This window comes from Calypte anna, chromosome 19 (assembly GCF_003957555.1).
Source record: "Calypte anna isolate BGI_N300 chromosome 19, bCalAnn1_v1.p, whole genome shotgun sequence".
Lineage (NCBI taxonomy): Eukaryota > Metazoa > Chordata > Aves > Apodiformes > Trochilidae > Calypte > Calypte anna.
The window spans coordinates 10,749,099-10,765,071 of NC_044264.1; the positions used below are offsets into that span (position 1 = coordinate 10,749,099).

Genomic DNA, 15,973 nt, shown 5'->3' on the forward strand with positions numbered 1-15,973 from the left:
AAGGCTGGAGGTCATTTGGTTGTGCCGAGCCCTGAGCCACACAGCCCCCCGCGGGCTGCTGCAAGCTCACCCGGCACATCAGCCGGGGCTGCTCCAAGGGCAGCGGGGAGATCTTTACGTCGCAGAAACACTGGATTTCATTCTTTCTCTCTCTCTCTCTTTCCTTGGAAGCTCAGGACAGGAGCTCGGCCGGTTCCCCTCCGCATCCTGGCTTGCCTGCCTGCCCCGCGGCACCCCCGGCTCAGGCCCTTCGGGCAAGGGGGACCCTCCCCGGCTGCCTGCGGGCGGGAGCTGCGAGCAAGGGCATCGCTTTCCGCTGCCCCTTCCCCTCCGAGGGGACGGGGGAAAGCAACCTCGGCCGGCGCCCACCCCAGTGCCGCCGGGCTCAGGTCAAGCCGAGCTGCCTCCTCACCGGCTACTCCCGGGGCCGGGGGGCACCGCGGGGGCCGGGCCCCTGCCTCTTGCCGGGCTCGCCCTTGGCCAGCCTGGCCCTTGTCACCGGCTCCTGGGCGGGCTGCCGGGGGGCCCTCTGCGCCCGGGGGCCTGAGCCTGCCCGGGGGGCTCGGGGCGCGGTGGGGCCGTGTAGAGGAAGAGGGCCGGGTCGGGCATGGCGTCGTGGTCATCCTGCGCGGGGTCCCTCGGGCGGGCACCGTCCCCGGGTGGGCGCCGCGAGTGCGGCCGGTGGCCACGTCGCCGGGGCCTGCCCTCGGCTGGGGGGCCGGCGGGGGCCTGCTCGTGGGGCGGGCGGGGGCCCGGCAGGCGCTGGGCCGTGGCGTGTAGCTGCAGGGAGAGGTAAGCGGCCGCCTCGGTCTGCTTCTGCAGCTCGGTGTCGAGGATGGTGACACGGTGGCTCCGCCGCTTCAGCTCCTCCAGGAACCGGCGCTCCTTGGTGCGGAGGCTGGAGCGCAGGGCGGCCACCAGCGTCTCCTTGTGCCGCAGCTCCTTGCGCAGCTCCATGTTGTCCTTCTCCTTCTCCTGCAGCTGGGCCTCCATCGCCCGGCACCTCTCCTCTAGCTCCCGGTCCAGGACGTCTGCAGGGACAAGACACAGAATGAGGTCAGGGGAGGCAGGTGGGCACCAGGGCCGCAGCACACCAGTGGGTCTCTGCACACTGTGAGGGCACGTGGAGGTGGCTGCCGGCTGGCCCGTGATGCTGGCATGTCCCAGCAGTGCCATCATGGCTGCTCAGGCGCTTTTGGGACCTGGGGCTGCTCAGGAGCTGCCTGAGGGTTGGGTCCCGGCCCCTGCCCAGGCACTGCAGGCAGGGGAACCCCCTTAGCCCCCGGCTGGGGTGCTGTGGGCACAGGTCCATGTCTAACACCCAAGTGCGGGGGAAAGCAGGGGCGTTTTCTGCGGGGGATGCTGTTGCCATGGAACCTGCCGCCTCTGCCTTGTTGCAACCTCCTGCTGCAGTTTTAAAGTTCCCCGTGGTAACTAGTGTTTCACCCTAAAAGTGAGGTTGAGTGTGTGCATAGGGAGTGTATGGGCTGGGATTGAAAAGGGAACCGCAGCAGTGAAACAATCAGTTCAACTTTGGAAGGCCCATTGACCTTGAACCCCAAGACCCCATGGCTGGATGAGAGGATGGGGATGGTGATCCAGGATTTTAGGGGGGGTTCCTAGCTGCCTGTGCTCCCCATACCATTACCTCTGGTTACTAAGACCCGACCTGTGTATTGCTCTGCTCCTGGTGGCAGCTGACTGCCAACGACCGGGTGGGGATGGGACTTGTTAAAACAAAGGTTCTGCATCAAGTAGCACGTTCCCCATGGCTCCCACTCCCCTCCCAGCCCTTCCCACACCTCAGCAGATGATGGATGTCCTGCCTGCCCCGGCCCTTCTGAGTCACAGCACAGGCACCTGAAAAAATGACTTCACATGGGGCCTTGCACGTTGCTCCTGCACACCCTGCACCACTCCAGCCAACCTGTGTGGGCTCCCATCCACCCGCCTGACAGCCATCCCACTGTCCATGCCACCATCCATCTATTGATACCACCATTCATCCATCCATCCCACCATCCATCCACCCATCCCACCATTCACCCATCCCTCCATCCACCCCACTAGCCATTCATCCTTCCTCCATCCCACCCACCATGGTCCTCCATGGGCAGTGGCCTTGCACTCGGGACAGTAGAACTATCTCAGAGGTGATGCATTGGGAAGGATGTTCTGTGGGAAAATGGGAGGAGACAGGAGTGTGTTTGCCTGACAGATTTCACCTCCCCACTGCACTCTGTGTCCCCCAGGCAGGAGGGAGTTGCTGACTGTGGCTCCAGGTGCTCTTGTCCTCTCCCAAAGAGCACTGTCATCTCCAAAAGGAAATGTGTGCTGCCCTTGTGGGGCTCTCATGGGACCCCAGGGACATGGGCCAGGCAGAGATTTCCACCTGCCGATGCTGTGACCAGTGGCATTCCCCACCCTGGGAGGTGTTTTGGGGACAGGTGCTGCTGGGGAGAGGGTTTGCAGCTTTGTGGTGAAGGGGCTGCGCTCAGCAGGCAGCAGGAGGGCACAGAGGGCCTTGGGGACCCTCCTGCCCTGGCTGCACCCACCTGCAAGCACCCATCCTGCCCAGGTCTGCTCCCTGCCTGTGCTCAGCTCTGATGGGTGCAGGGAGAGCTGAGCCCTTGGTAGCCTCTGCTCCCCTGCACCTCTGCAGAGGAAAACTGACATATGATGAGAGGGCAGGGAGGCAGTTACACACAGCAATTATTGTGAGTGGCATTTGAAGAGCAATCATTTCATGGCATCTTAAATTACGTGGCTGTCCCGTAAACGAGGCAAATGCCATCCTGCTCTTTGTGCACTGTGAGAGGGCTGATGGATGGGCAGCACTCGTGGGTGGGACTCAGGGTGAGTGACACAGCAATGACACCAGGTCCTCCCCGGCAGAGCAGCAAGCCCCCCGCATGGGCAAGGACCTTGGGCTTGGTGATGTGGTGGGACTGGGGGTCTGCAGTGGGTGAGAGGGGCTGGGTGTGCACGGCTCTGGAGCCAGCCTCGGCAGGCAGCACCAGGGGAGTTTCAGCTTCATTGCTGGCACTGAGAAGGAAGAGGAGCCGAGCTGCTCACAGAGCATTCTCTGCCAGCCACGGGTGCCCGGGCACTACTGCCTGTCCCTTGGGGTTGGGGACGTGTCACCCGGACCCATGCAGTGGCTTTTGCTGGCCCGTGGGAGCAGTGTGGGGCGGGTAGTCCCAGACTGTGGCATCTCGGGAGAGAGACGAGGCTAGGTGGGGAGGGGACACCCCGGGGATACTGTGGCACACGCTGTGGTGGGAGGGGGGAAAGCACAGCAGCAGCCCGGGGAGGTGGGTGAGCCGGGCACACCCTTCGGGGCAGTGTTCGGCTCCTGCTTGCCACCCCACCACCCGGAGCCTACACACCAACCCGCTCGGGGCCGGGCTCTTCTCAGCGGGCAGCGGTGCGGCTGCCTCTGCCTGTGTCCGGGACACGGGGAGAGGCCAAGGGGCCCGGGACAGGGGATACGGCAGAAGCTTTCCCTTTTTCCATGCTCTTACCTTGCTGGCGGGCTTCCAGCTCTTTAATTTCCAGGTCATGGGTGAGCTCTGGAAGAAAAATCAAATAGGACTGAGCAGGAGCATCCCCCCATCCCATGCTCCTGTGCCCTCCTGCTCCCTGCTGGCACTGCCAGGGCACTGGAGACCACCACGGCTGGGCACTGCCTGCCTCACGGTGTGAGCGTGGCCATCTCGGAGCACCAGCTGCAGGATGAACCAGAATTAGATTATTCCAGCCATTTATATGTTATTAAGCAGCTTCAGCATCTGTAGTGTGGCTACAGCAGCACCTTTGAGTCCTCTCCCATGGAGCGGGGACATCCTCCATCTCTCCAGCAATGCCTTTTCTTTCTCTAAGAGAGTTGCTGAACCATTTTCAGTGCTTTAAATCAGGACAAACAGCAGAGCAATGGACTGAAAATAGACCAAAGTGTAAGCTGCCACCCAAAGTATTTCATAATTTACTGCTTCCAGGCTGCCCTCTGCCTCTGCATGTAACACCAGCAGGATGGCCTCATCCCAGCATGGTGTTCCTGCAGGATGCTCTCTGGCTCTGGTGTGACGTGTGCCTTCACAGACAATCTCTTTTGCATTAATTGTCCCAGCCCACCAAACACCAGCAGCTCTGGGAGGAGGAAGAGGAGGGCAGCAGAAGCATTCAGTTGTTCTGGGGTGATTTTTTTTTCCCCTGAAAATGAGTTCAAATGGTTAATCTTTGCCCTACATTTTTCTTTTAATCTGCTTTCATGCTGCCTCTAATCCTTATCACTGCCACCCTTCTGAAACAAAAAACTTGGTTCAGGCTGCTCTGCCTGTCTGGCACAGAGAGCAAATCTGTAGCAAGAAGGCAGAAGTAACTGAGAAAGTAATGCAGGTTCTGCAAAGCTTTCAGTGCTCCTGACTGCCCCATCGGAAATCAATGGACACTGTTGTCTGTCTGAAGTGATGTCATAGGTTCGGAGTCTCAGATATATTTCGAATTAAAACTAAAACAGTCACCTATTCCCAAAGTATACAATCTTCTCTTGTCCTGCTGAGAGAGGGCAGGGTTTGGGAGAGATGCACAACCCAGGGACACAGCTCCATGCTGGAACCACAGGGGCTGGTGGGAGCCTACCCTGGTACCACCCCTGTCACTGCAGCAGGGAAAATCCAGGGGACAGCACCCGATAGGGCTTTGTCACACACACACACACACACACACACACACACACACAGGGATTCCCCCAAACCCCTCTCCAGACATTGCCAAGCCCAGTAATGATTGCCACCAGGCTGGAGCTTCCAGTAAAAGGAGAAAGAGAAGACTCAGAGGGATCTATTGCTATTTCTGCTGGGCTTGTACCTTGCAAATAAAAGGGGAGTGGGAGGGAAGCCAGCTCTTCTCTGTAAGGCAAGGCTTGCGTCTCTGGGCACCTGCTTTGAGCAGCCCCATGCCCTCTCCTCCTGCCAGGCTATAGGCAGCAAACCTGGGGATTTATTGATTGCAATAAGGTCCCTTCTGAGCATAGCAGCTCTGCTGCTGGATCCAGCCTGGATCCAAGGGCACCGGAGAGGCTGCAGATGAAGCCATTAAAAGAAAACAATGAGAACAGCAAAAGTGTGGAAAGGATGTGAGGAAACAGACAATTCTGTTGGTGCAGAAATGTCTTTGTTTCCCAGGAATCAGGGAAGACAAGAGGCTGGAAGATAACGAGTAATTAGCTATGGCTGAATTATTGATGAGAGTGATGGCACAAGTTGGGATGAGTTTTGGTGTCAGCAGGAAGCTGGAGAGCCAAGGGGAGGGTGACATTGCTGTAGCGGGGCCATGGCAGGAGATGGCCCACAGCAGGGCAGGTCCCCAAGCCCCGAACATGTCCAGAGATGCTCATCCTGTCTGCTGAGGGGACTGTGAGAGCCTTCCCAAGGGGCCAGGCTCCTGGTGACAAGCTGCAAGGCGGCAGTCGCTGCATGAGGGGTGCTGAGTGTGCCTGACAGGGACCTTCCCTCTAGGGCCAGAGTACCCAGGGGCAGAGCAGGAGCTGTGCTGGTGCTGCTGGTGTTATTGCTAATTTAGTTCCACAGCAGTAGGTGCCAGATTGCTCTGGGCTGGCAGGAAGGGATTTCACCCCTCAGTGTGCAAGAGAGTAAAGAGAAACACAGTGTAAACAAGGAAACCCCATTTCCTCCCATTCTGGAAGTGCCCCCATTACTGATGGTGTTCAGCTCTCTTCCTTCCCTTAGCCTACTGGCACCCAGTAGAAATGATGGGCTGCTTTTACATTGAAAGACCTAAATACCTCGTGGGCACAGATGGCAGGAGGAAAAGGCAGGACCGTCTTGCTGGGTTTTTCCCTTCCCTCACACCAGTGAATCCCTTGGGTCTCACTGATGCGACTACTGCAGCCAAACTCCTGCGAAGTGCAGCAACCTGCAGCTGGGGAGAGAGCTGAGCTACTGCAGCTAATCCTTCCTCAGAGGTACGCCCTGAACATGGCATGAAAACAAAAGGAGAGGGGTTTAATGATGGATTATCAGCACAGCTGCCTGTCTTATCCCCTGCTTGGACAGCTGATGCCCAGAAAAAAACACAAGCTCTCTGGTTCTTCAGTGTTGTAGCTGAAGGAAGCCGGTGGTACCTGCTGGTAGAGGAATGTTTTCAGAGGGATTTTGACCCAGATTATATTTGGCAGCCAGATAGCATGGCTCAGGGAGGGGCTGGGGGCCCCTGGGCCAGTAGGAGCAAGCAGGAGGCTGAAGGGGATGGAGATCCCTCATCCTACCCCATGCAGGATGCCCTTTGGCTTGGTGCTTGCCCCCTCTGTGTCCTGCCTGAAGGCTGGTGTGGGACCAGCCTCAGGGTGCCAACAGGGACTCTCCTGCCCAAGGTTCTCCATGGACATGGAAATCCCACACACCATGGCCACCCCAGCACTCACCTGAACAGTGCTTCTGCAAGCGGAGGATCTCCAGGTGCAGGTCATGGAGAAGCTCTGTCTGCTCCTTCTTCAGGAAAGCAATGTGCCGCTGCACACTCTGGATCTGGTGCTCCAGGGACATGGTCTCCATTGCAACCAAATTCACTGTCCAAGCCTGCAGGGATCAGAGATGGCTTGTGAACAGGCACACAGCAGCACACTGGGCTCATGTCCCTGGAGCCCTAGTGAGGGAGCAGAGTGGCAGCTCCCATATATCCTTTCCATGGGGACGTGGCTGTGGCAAAATGGCTCTGCTCAGATCCTCAGAGAATGGTCCCAAACCATCCCACCAACCTGGTGCCTCCTGGGCCAGCTCTCATCCTGCCTGCGCTCAGGCTGGGAGGCTCAGAGGCTGTGTGAGCAGAAAATGCTGCTGCATGGACCCTGGCATCAGAATGGCTGGTTTCTATTTTGAATTTGGCCCTAGGAAATGTTTTGCCACTGATCAGGATTGCGCCTGGGACAGGATTGCTGCCCGCAGGCCCCAGGTAGGAGCTGCACCAGGGACAGTTTTGGCTCTCACTTGGCAAGCCACACATCAGGAAGCACTGACTGCAGTAGGAGAGATAACACATGAAAAATAGAATATGCTCCATCTAGCCCCATCAGTGTTACATGGCAAGGAGAGTCACATTGTCTTCCAGAAAAAGAAATTGTCTTTCCTGGTAATTATCCTGGCAGTCGAGACCTGCTGCTAGTCCTGCTCAGGAGGCTGGGGTCCATCACCACACATTAACTCACATTAACAGTGCATTGCCCTGTCCCCAGGAAGCTGCTGCCTGTCCCTCCTTCCTCAGCCTCTGCCTTCACTTTTATTTCTATAGAAACTCTGGAAGGAAGTGAGTGCTTTGGCTCACGTGTATGGCACACCCAGCTCCGTAACCTAGCACATTTTAAGATAATTCCCACAACCTAACTCGAATCAAACTGCCTTTAAGCTTGATTCCACAGTGAGTGGTCTTGGCAGCACCCCGAGTTCAAAAGTTCATTCCTGGCAAAGCCTCTCCAACACCCTTAGAGCCAGGTCTGGGAAGGGGCTGCAGTAAGGGTCCACAGCTACAGGGTCAGGGCTTTCTGTTCCTCTTTGGTGCTCCCCTGGCAAGCCCAGCTGTGGTCCTGGGGGGGCTCTGGCTGCAATGCCCCAGTGGGATGTGCTGGGCTCTGGAGCAGTGTCTTGAGGGGAGTTGTGGCACCTCATCTCAGGAAGCATCAGAAAGTAGGTTGGATGAAGCCCGGAGGATACGTAGTGCTATTTTCAAGCACTTTGTTCTGTCTAGTTGAGATGTCTTTAGTAGAAATGGCTGCAAATTTCTACTGAATTTTTTTTTTCCATTTTTCCATGGCCTTGCCCCCCACTTTTTTACTGACTCCTTATCTTTTCACCATGCGATTCCAGTCTCTGGGACAATGCTCTCTGGGAGTCCTGATCTCTGCTGCCTGTTCCACAGTGCTCTCATTAGATATCTGTGAGATTCCCAAATTCACCCCAGTGCTTACTTCACAAAGCAGAATGGCTGGAGCAGGCTCTTGAAGTAGCTACAATGACTGATATAGTTCCAAGTCTACCAAGAGCTGACATTCTTCACACTGATTGTTTGAGAATTTGCTTCCAGGGCAAAACTGTTGTTTAATACCAATCAGAATCCCAAAACTTTAACTTGAGAGAAAAACCTCAGTTCCTGATGCTGCATTTGAAAGGCGGGTAAGGTACTTATTGCACATGAACATACACCAGCACACACACCATCAGACAGACATCCAGCCTTTATCTGCATAATCATTTCTCCCTGTAAATGGAAAATTAACTGGAAGTCAGAGGGCACAAACAAGGTTTGCAGGAACAGTCAATAATTTGTCCTGCTGTGGCTGCCAGCAACGCCCTCTCCAACACATTAAAACACATGCAGGAATAAACACTGATAGATACTAGAAATCTATACTGCCTAGTACATACAATCACATAGAACACGAACACAAATTTTGCAAAAATGCCACAAAGCAAGAATGTTTTGAATATTAGGAAAATAAGGCAGCAGGAAGCTCGGGAACTTGCAGAAGGTCACAGAGGTAGTGGAAATGCCAGGAATAGAAACTAGAGGTGAAATTCTGGCCTTGGGAAAGTCAGTGGGAAACATTCCTCCATCTCAGTAGGGGCAGAATTGCACTTAGAGTTCTATTTTCTATTAATTATCAATCAGAATCTATTTAAAGATCAAATCAATACAAACTTTGATTATAAATTATTGTGGGGTTTTTTTTTTTGCAGTTTTCTGAACACAACTGCCTGCCTTGCAGCCGGAGCTGGAGCTTGTCATTTGGCTGCAGATGCTGGCATCAAGGCCGTGTGTTCCCTGCTGGCTCCGGGAGAATTAACCATGGGTTCAGCTCTCTGTTGGGAGCGGGATTTGGTTTTGAATCAATCATCCTGCGAAGCGGCCGATCCCCGCTGTGCCACCCTGCACCCTGGGGATTTTGGAGCTATGCTGGTCCCCAGCCGTGTCCCTGCACAGACTTTGCAGGCGCGGGGGGGACAGACCCCAGTACGCCCGAAGCTGCTCCCCACGGCCTCGCTGCTGATGGACCGGGGGGAGCAACTTCCAGAAGAGGCACAGGAGGGAGGGGCTGTCGGTAACTTCGGAGAGACCCCCACTCTCCGCGGGGACCCTTCCCCACCGGGCCCAGCTCACCCCGCAGCGCGGCCCCCAGGTCCCCGCGCCTGCATCCCGCAGGCGGCTCCCCGCTCCGCTCCCGCGCCCCGCCACCCCCGCCCATCCCCTGTCCCTTACCTGGGGGGAGCGGTGGGGCCCCGCGGGGCGCCCGCTGGGCGTCATGGGGCGGCGCCGGGGCCGGGGCCGGGGCCGCGCCGGGCTCCCGCGCTGCCCGCGCTGCCTGCGGCGGCCCCGCCTCGCCCGGCCCGGCCCGGCCCCGCCGCTCGCCGCGCCGTAAACAGGCGGCGACGTGACCGGAACTGGGGAGCTCCGCCGGGGGAGGGCGGCGGGGACCGGGCCCAGAGCTGGGGACATCCCGCCGCAGCCGGGACGGGGCTCCGCTGCCCTACGGAGGGGTCGCGGTGGGGCCCTCCCCGGGAACCCTCATTCTCTCAGGCCACATATGCGCTTCCCGGGACCCCATATCTGGGGGCTCCGCTGCGGCCAGGTACCTGCTCCCCGGTACCGCCCCTGCCAGCCCTGGGCTCAGCTTCCCGAGCCCCCCGGTGCGGCTGCACTTCCCGGGATCCCCCTCCATCTCGGGGCTCGTCTCCCCGCGACTCCCCCCCAAGGCTCTGCTCCCGTATCCCCGCGTCCCAGTGTCCCACCCGGTGGCGGCCCCGGCGCTGTCCGCGGTGCTGAACCGCCCGCCAGGTCCCGAGGCCATCCGGAGTGTGCGGGGAAAACGTGGGGCAGCTGCAGAGGGGAAACCAGTGTGGAAAGGGAGGAAAAAAAAAGAGCTCCCAGAAGCTGTGGTCAGAGAGGTGGTGAGAAAAAAATGCTTGTTCCTGTGGTTACTAATTCTTCGTACCCTTTTGTTTGTGACACCCAGAGCAGCTTGGGGCTCCACTCTCAAGATGACTGAAGTCATTCCGCCTCTTTCCCAGCAGGGAGGCTGGGATGCAGCGGCCTGTTCCATGTCGCATGGCAGGGAAATGGTAGCGTCCTCCCCGTCAGCTGACAGTCTGCTGATTCCCCTTCCCTGAAACCCCGATCTGCGACAGAGGGTGCAGTGTTCCCGCACTGACGCTCAGCTGGGCTGTGATGCCATCCTCACAGTAAACTGATGTTGTTCTGCGTGTATCAGATGCTGATGGTTCAATCTTCAGCACACAAACAGCATCTGGATGTGTTGTGAGGCAGCCCACAGGATATGGTTGGTGGTGTCACTTTGTCATCCCACATCCTTTCTTCCTCTCGGATGCCTCAGAGCTCTGGTGTGGGGAACAGCCCTTCCCTGCCCCCGAGAGAAGGCCATGCTCCAAGTGTGGAACAGTGGGTTGGTAACATCCTACAGCTGGAGACTGGGTCCTTCCCTGATGCCTGGTGGTGTGGTACAGCCTGGCTGGAGGCTGTCTGACAGCTGAGCGAGGCTGAAGCTGGGATTGGGGCTCTTCTACAGACGGTGAGGTTAATTCACACTAAAATCATTAAATCAGGAGAAAAAGTGACCAGTGAGGTCTGAAGGTCTGCACTTGCACACATAAGCTTCTGGCTTGTAGTGAATTATTCAGACACCTCTGCTGAAGGCCCCAGCTGAGGTATTCGAGATCTTCAGGTTGCCTAATGCCCACCCACCATACTGACCCCCACGTGGGGGCTTCTCCAAGCTTGTTGTCTCTGAAAAAAAAACCAACTAACCAACAAAAAAAAAAAAAAAAAAAACAACCAAAAACCAAACAAAACCCACAAAGAGTCCTGCAGTGATAGGTTGTTAGGAGGTGCAGGATTTCTGTGTGAAGGAGGAGAGTGCAGACTTTCTTACCCAGAGAATGTTGTCCCTTGGGAGCAACTCTCACCCGTCAGTAGCCATTGGGCCAGTGGTGCTTGCCGGAAGGCGATTCTGAGCGGATATCACCAGGTTTGTGCAGTTTTCATTGATTTTCCAGTGGCTGGTAGATACGCCTGGGTGCGGGCAGGGTCATGGTCAGGGTCAGGCACCGGGAGACAGCGCCGAGTCTGTGGCCTGCAGGCAGGGCAGCAGCGGGGCCGGAGGGGAGGCAGCTGCCTGCAGCTTCGCGCCGACACTGACCCCCAGTGGCCACGGTACCGGCAGCGGAGCGGGCAGAGGTACCGGCAGCTCAGCACCCCCCGCTCCCGAAGTTAATTACTAAGGAAAATTTTGCACTTCATTTAAAAATTAGTTTAACTTTGCTTCAAATATTACTTTTCAACCTAATTGAAATGTAGTGTGAGTGTGTGTGTGTGTGTGTGTGTCGTAATTGCTTTGAAGAACTTTGTAAGAAGCTCCTTAAAGTGACGGAGGGCTAAAAGCTAGAGGGGTTTGATAAATTTAACATTAGCTTAACATTTCCACCGGGATTTTAAAATATCAGACTGGGGAGGGTATTTGCTTGAGCTAAGTTAGGCAATTTGTCCTTCTTCAAAGCCACGTCAACTCTCCAACTGTTAATTTTTTTTCATTATTTCAGAACATTTCCAATATTTTTTTCGTAAAAGATGTTTTTATTCCTTAGATCTCATAGGCCTGCAAAACCATATGTGTTCTGAAGTGGTGATGGGTCCATTTCCAGGATTCAGGGGCAAAAGGGGGGTTTCAGCTCCTCTGGCCCCACATCCCCTCAGGTTTGTGTCCCACTGTGACCTCCCAAAACGGTTGCAGCCACTGGAGATGCATCTGTCAGGGCTGAGACCCTCTTTTGACTTAAAAGTATGAAATTCAGCACTGCTCTCAGGCTCTACAGGGCAGGGATAAAAATTTTTATCTGCCCTTGTCTCCAAATCTGAACATGAGCAACATCAGCCCCGCCAGAGCTGGTGCCTGCCAGCTGCAGGCATCTGATAATGGGGCCTTGCTGAATGCTGACCTCACTTGCTCATTAAAATATGATTATTTCAGTATCATCAACTTCCTGGTCATGATTTCAGCTGAAGCATCCAGTGGAGGACTAAGCTCCCAGCCACTGTGGCAGAGCCAAAGCCATGTGCAGACACAACTTCCCTGGGCTGGCTGTTTCCTTCCAGCCCATCACTTCTGAGGGTCCTCCAGAGGGGAAGTCACTGCCCTCGGATGAATTCCCTTTCTGACACCCTGATCAAGGCATGGTCTCTCCAACTGGCATTGCAGAACTAGGGGCAGCTGGGATGGAGGCACTAATGCCTGGTAGCTCTGTGGTGCCCCAAGAGGGGAGGTCTCAAGTTACCAATATTAGGTACTTACTTGAGTAATTATTGGCATTTGATTTAAATTAAATTGTTGGGTTGTGGGAGCAACACTTGGGTTTGCTGAGCTGTTAAATACAGAGTCTCAAAGACCAGAACAGTTGGCATTTAGGGACAGAACTTTGCTTTTGAGAAACTGCTTTCAGTGTGATGTAAAGCTTCTTGAAATTATACCTAGAGCTGCTCCCTGATTGTTTCCTGAGCACTCCGAGCTGCCCCTAACTGAGCACCCCCTGCAGCTCCGGGGGTTTGGAAGGGAAGCCCTGAGCTGGGCAGGATTTAACTTTGAAATGATGGGAGAATAATTCTCCCTGGGAGCTCCTGGACCAGACGCAGGAAAAGTTCTGCTGGGCTATTTCTTTTTTTGCTTGATTGTTTGTTTTCAGAGGTCAGCAAGGCGTGGTGCTAGGACCAGGGTGTAAGGGCTGGGCTCCAGCTCCCCAGTGTGTGCTGGGGATTGTCTGAGTGCAAGGGGCAGTGGTGGGGCTGCCTGCAGGACCCCGTTTCTCTACTCTCCCAGTTTGTGGTAGTCTGCTCAGACTCGCTCTCAGTCCTTGAGAGGCTGGGGAATGCGACTTTCCTTGGAGACTCCGCCGGGATCCCGCTGGCTGCCGGAGCCTCCTCTGCTACCGCGGAGGCTGCAGAGTGGGGGATGGTCCTGTGCTCTTCCCCTTACCCCCGCCCAACCTGTCCAACTCTCCTTGGCCCTTCGGCGCTGCCCCGGGACATTGCGTAAGGCTTTACGTAACGACACGGTGCGGTGACCCCCCCCCGCACCTGCCCGGGTTCCCCCTGCCCCCCCTCTGGTGCCGGAGGAGGCGGGAGCGCGCAGGAGCCGGCGCAGCTGCCCCAGCCCCGCGGGATCCGCGTCTGTCCGGGTGTTCGCTGCCGAGCGGGGTTTGCCGGTGGGACCCCCCGGGTCCCCTCCCCTGCGAGCCCCCCGGCATGGCCTCGGGCAAGGCGGCGGGGGAGCGGCGCTGGGAGCTGGTGCGCTGGTGAGTGCGAGGCGAGGGGGGTCTGGGGGTAAAGGGGTAGAGGATGGCCCAAGGGAACCCCGGGGGCTGGGGTGCGGCGGACCGATGCTCCGGAGGATCCCGGCAGATCCCCTGGGGGTTCCCTGCAGGCTCCGGAAAGAGCTGGGTAAGTTTGCAAAGAGGGTCCTGGCTTTTTGGTGGGGGATGCTCTGAGCGGGGGGTTCCTGGCTGCGAGTCCGGTGAAGAGAGGAATCTCGGCCCGAGCGGGCGGTGGGGAGGGAAGACACACTTCGGCAGCGGGTGGGGGGGTGGGTCTGGGACCGTTTAAGGGGGGCAGCAGCATTCTAGTCTCACAGGGACTGTGGCTTGTATTGGCCTCCGGGCCCTCCACGGGATGCTTAGGGGCAGCCTGGCTCTGGTGCCTGGGGATCTGCTTCTTCCCGCTTGGAGCGGGGTAGTGGCAGTGGTCGGAGCAGCCGCGATGGGCTGACACTGGGAACAAGCTTTCTCTGTGTTGTTTTTTTTTTTTTTTTTTAATATTATTATTTTTAATTGTGCAGTTTGTGACGTCCAAAGCTTGTGACTTTTGAGCAGGGCGCTGTAGCGATGCCAGGCTCTGACTGGGGTGACTCTGGTGACAGCGTGATGCTGTTGATGTAACAACTGGGATCAGGGCTTGTCCTGCACCCCAGCACCGGCCGGGGCGTTCCCAGTAGCGGGTGGGATCCCGGCAAGCCTGGAGGAGGAGCAGCCGGAATGGAAATCGATGGAGGTTTGCTCCAAGAGTGTGAAGACTTTTTTTTTTTTTTTTCCCTTTTCCCTTCTCAGCAGCCTTGAGCACTCTTTGTCCTTGCACACAGACCCAGACTGTTCCGGTGGGCTGTTCTGCCATCCCCGGTGCCTCACACCCCCTTCCTCCCTAAAAGTGGCTCCGATTCGCCTTCCTCTACTTTGTGCAATGCTATCACGTGCGAGAGCCTCAGGGGAGCCCTGGGACCGCGCTGTGCTCGGTTTCTTTATAGCAAGAAAATTAGCAGGTCAGCCTGTTCCAGGGACACTCAAGGAGACCTTTGGGTTTCTTTCTGCTGAGAGCAGGAGGTCCTGGCTGTGGGGATTCCGTGGCTCGGCGGTGCATCCCCTCAGTCCCACCCAGGCAGCAGGGCTGGATCCCTGCAGTAAGTGTTGGGATCTCACTCCCTGGAGTGTCCATGTGCAGGGGGGACTGCTGCCAGCTCTGCTTGGTGGGCACTGCGATGGGTGTCTGCCTGTGTCTCCAGCCAGTACAGGGCTCTAAATAATTAACAGCTTGCTGATGAAATTTCGTGTTCGGAGGGTGTGTGAGGTGCAGCTGGCTGTTGGAATGGAGGCAGGCAGCAAAGCTGTGGTCTAAAAGGTGGGAACAACTGCAGCTACTGGCATTTTGCTCATGTTAGTTTGCTTGTGTATTTCTCTAATAAAACAACCATTGATTCATCACTTGAATATTATTAAATGTCTCAGCATCTGGCCTGACATTGAAAACGATGTCAGAAAGGCAGTGGCCTGGTCTTGGAGCTGATGACGACTCTGGGCACAGGGCTAGTTCCATGTTGATGGGAGGCTGGTTGGGGGTGCATGTGGTGGCAGGATGGGGAGACACCAGCAAGGCTTCGCTGCCTGCAATGGAGACCACTGCTCTGGTGGCTGTCCCACCTCCCCTGGGAGATGCCCTGCCCCAGCCATGTGCCCATGGGAGCATCCACCAGTGGACAGGGCTGGGGACAGATGGGTCTGCAATGTCATTTTGCTGCTTCCACTGAGGAACACCACAGTGCTGTGGGGCTTGTGGCTCCAAGCAGTGCTGCTGAGCCAGCAGCTCCTCATGTCCTGCAGCTCCCTGTCCACAATCCTGTACTAATAAATATTTCAGTCTTTCTCACTGTTATTTTTAGGTATGTGAGGGAAGGCCGGTTTAGGATCGAGGAGAGGACACTGACAGCTTTCCAGTGGCTCTACTCACCCCACCAGCACCGCATCGTCAGCCGGGCAGACCTGGGGTCACCCAGCAGGTAAGGGGGGAAATGGGTGCAGGGCTGGGGGACATTAGCACATCCCCTGCCAGTGCTGCTGGCAACCTGCTCTGTCACAAATTCTCATGTTCTGGATATGGATCTCCTGAGCCTTTGCCAGTCTCTGGAGCTTTGTTGATATGAGAATCTCAGGTTTTACTTTAAAACAAGATTCCAGACAGAGGGCTGGCAGCTGGGAGCTGCAAACTTCATGTCAGCACCCCTCTGGTTTAAAACCATGAGAGCACAAATCCCTGCCTCCCCAAACTCCGGTTTTTAACCCCCTCATGCTTTTTGTCAAACATGCCATCTTTTGAGGACTTAGCTTATTTAAGTAGCTCACTTGGTATTATTTTAAAAAGAAAGGTTGGAGACCAGGGACCATGCATCTCAACCAAAAGTGATCTCTGCTGGATATTTGTCCCCATACAGCAAGACATGGGTTTGCCTCATGAGCTGCTGGCCCTGCTCAGGAGGGTGAGCTGCCATGGGCTGTGCTGTGCCCTTTCCTTCAGCAGCTGTCCATCTTCCAGCCCCTCATTGGTGTCCCACAGCTCCCTGGTCACAGCCATATCC

The 15,973-nt window shown here is 56.3% G+C and overlaps 1 protein-coding gene across 1 annotated transcript; it reads right to left on the reverse strand.

Moving 5' to 3' along the window:
- Positions 1 to 415: 415 nt before the first annotated feature.
- On the reverse strand, positions 416 to 9,315 carry CCDC92B (coiled-coil domain containing 92B). Its single transcript, XM_030462561.1, is given in 5 exon segments — positions 416 to 555; positions 558 to 1,031; positions 3,525 to 3,572; positions 6,446 to 6,599; positions 9,271 to 9,315. Coding segments are annotated over 5 exon segments (861 nt in total).
- Positions 9,316 to 15,973: the final 6,658 nt, after the last annotated feature.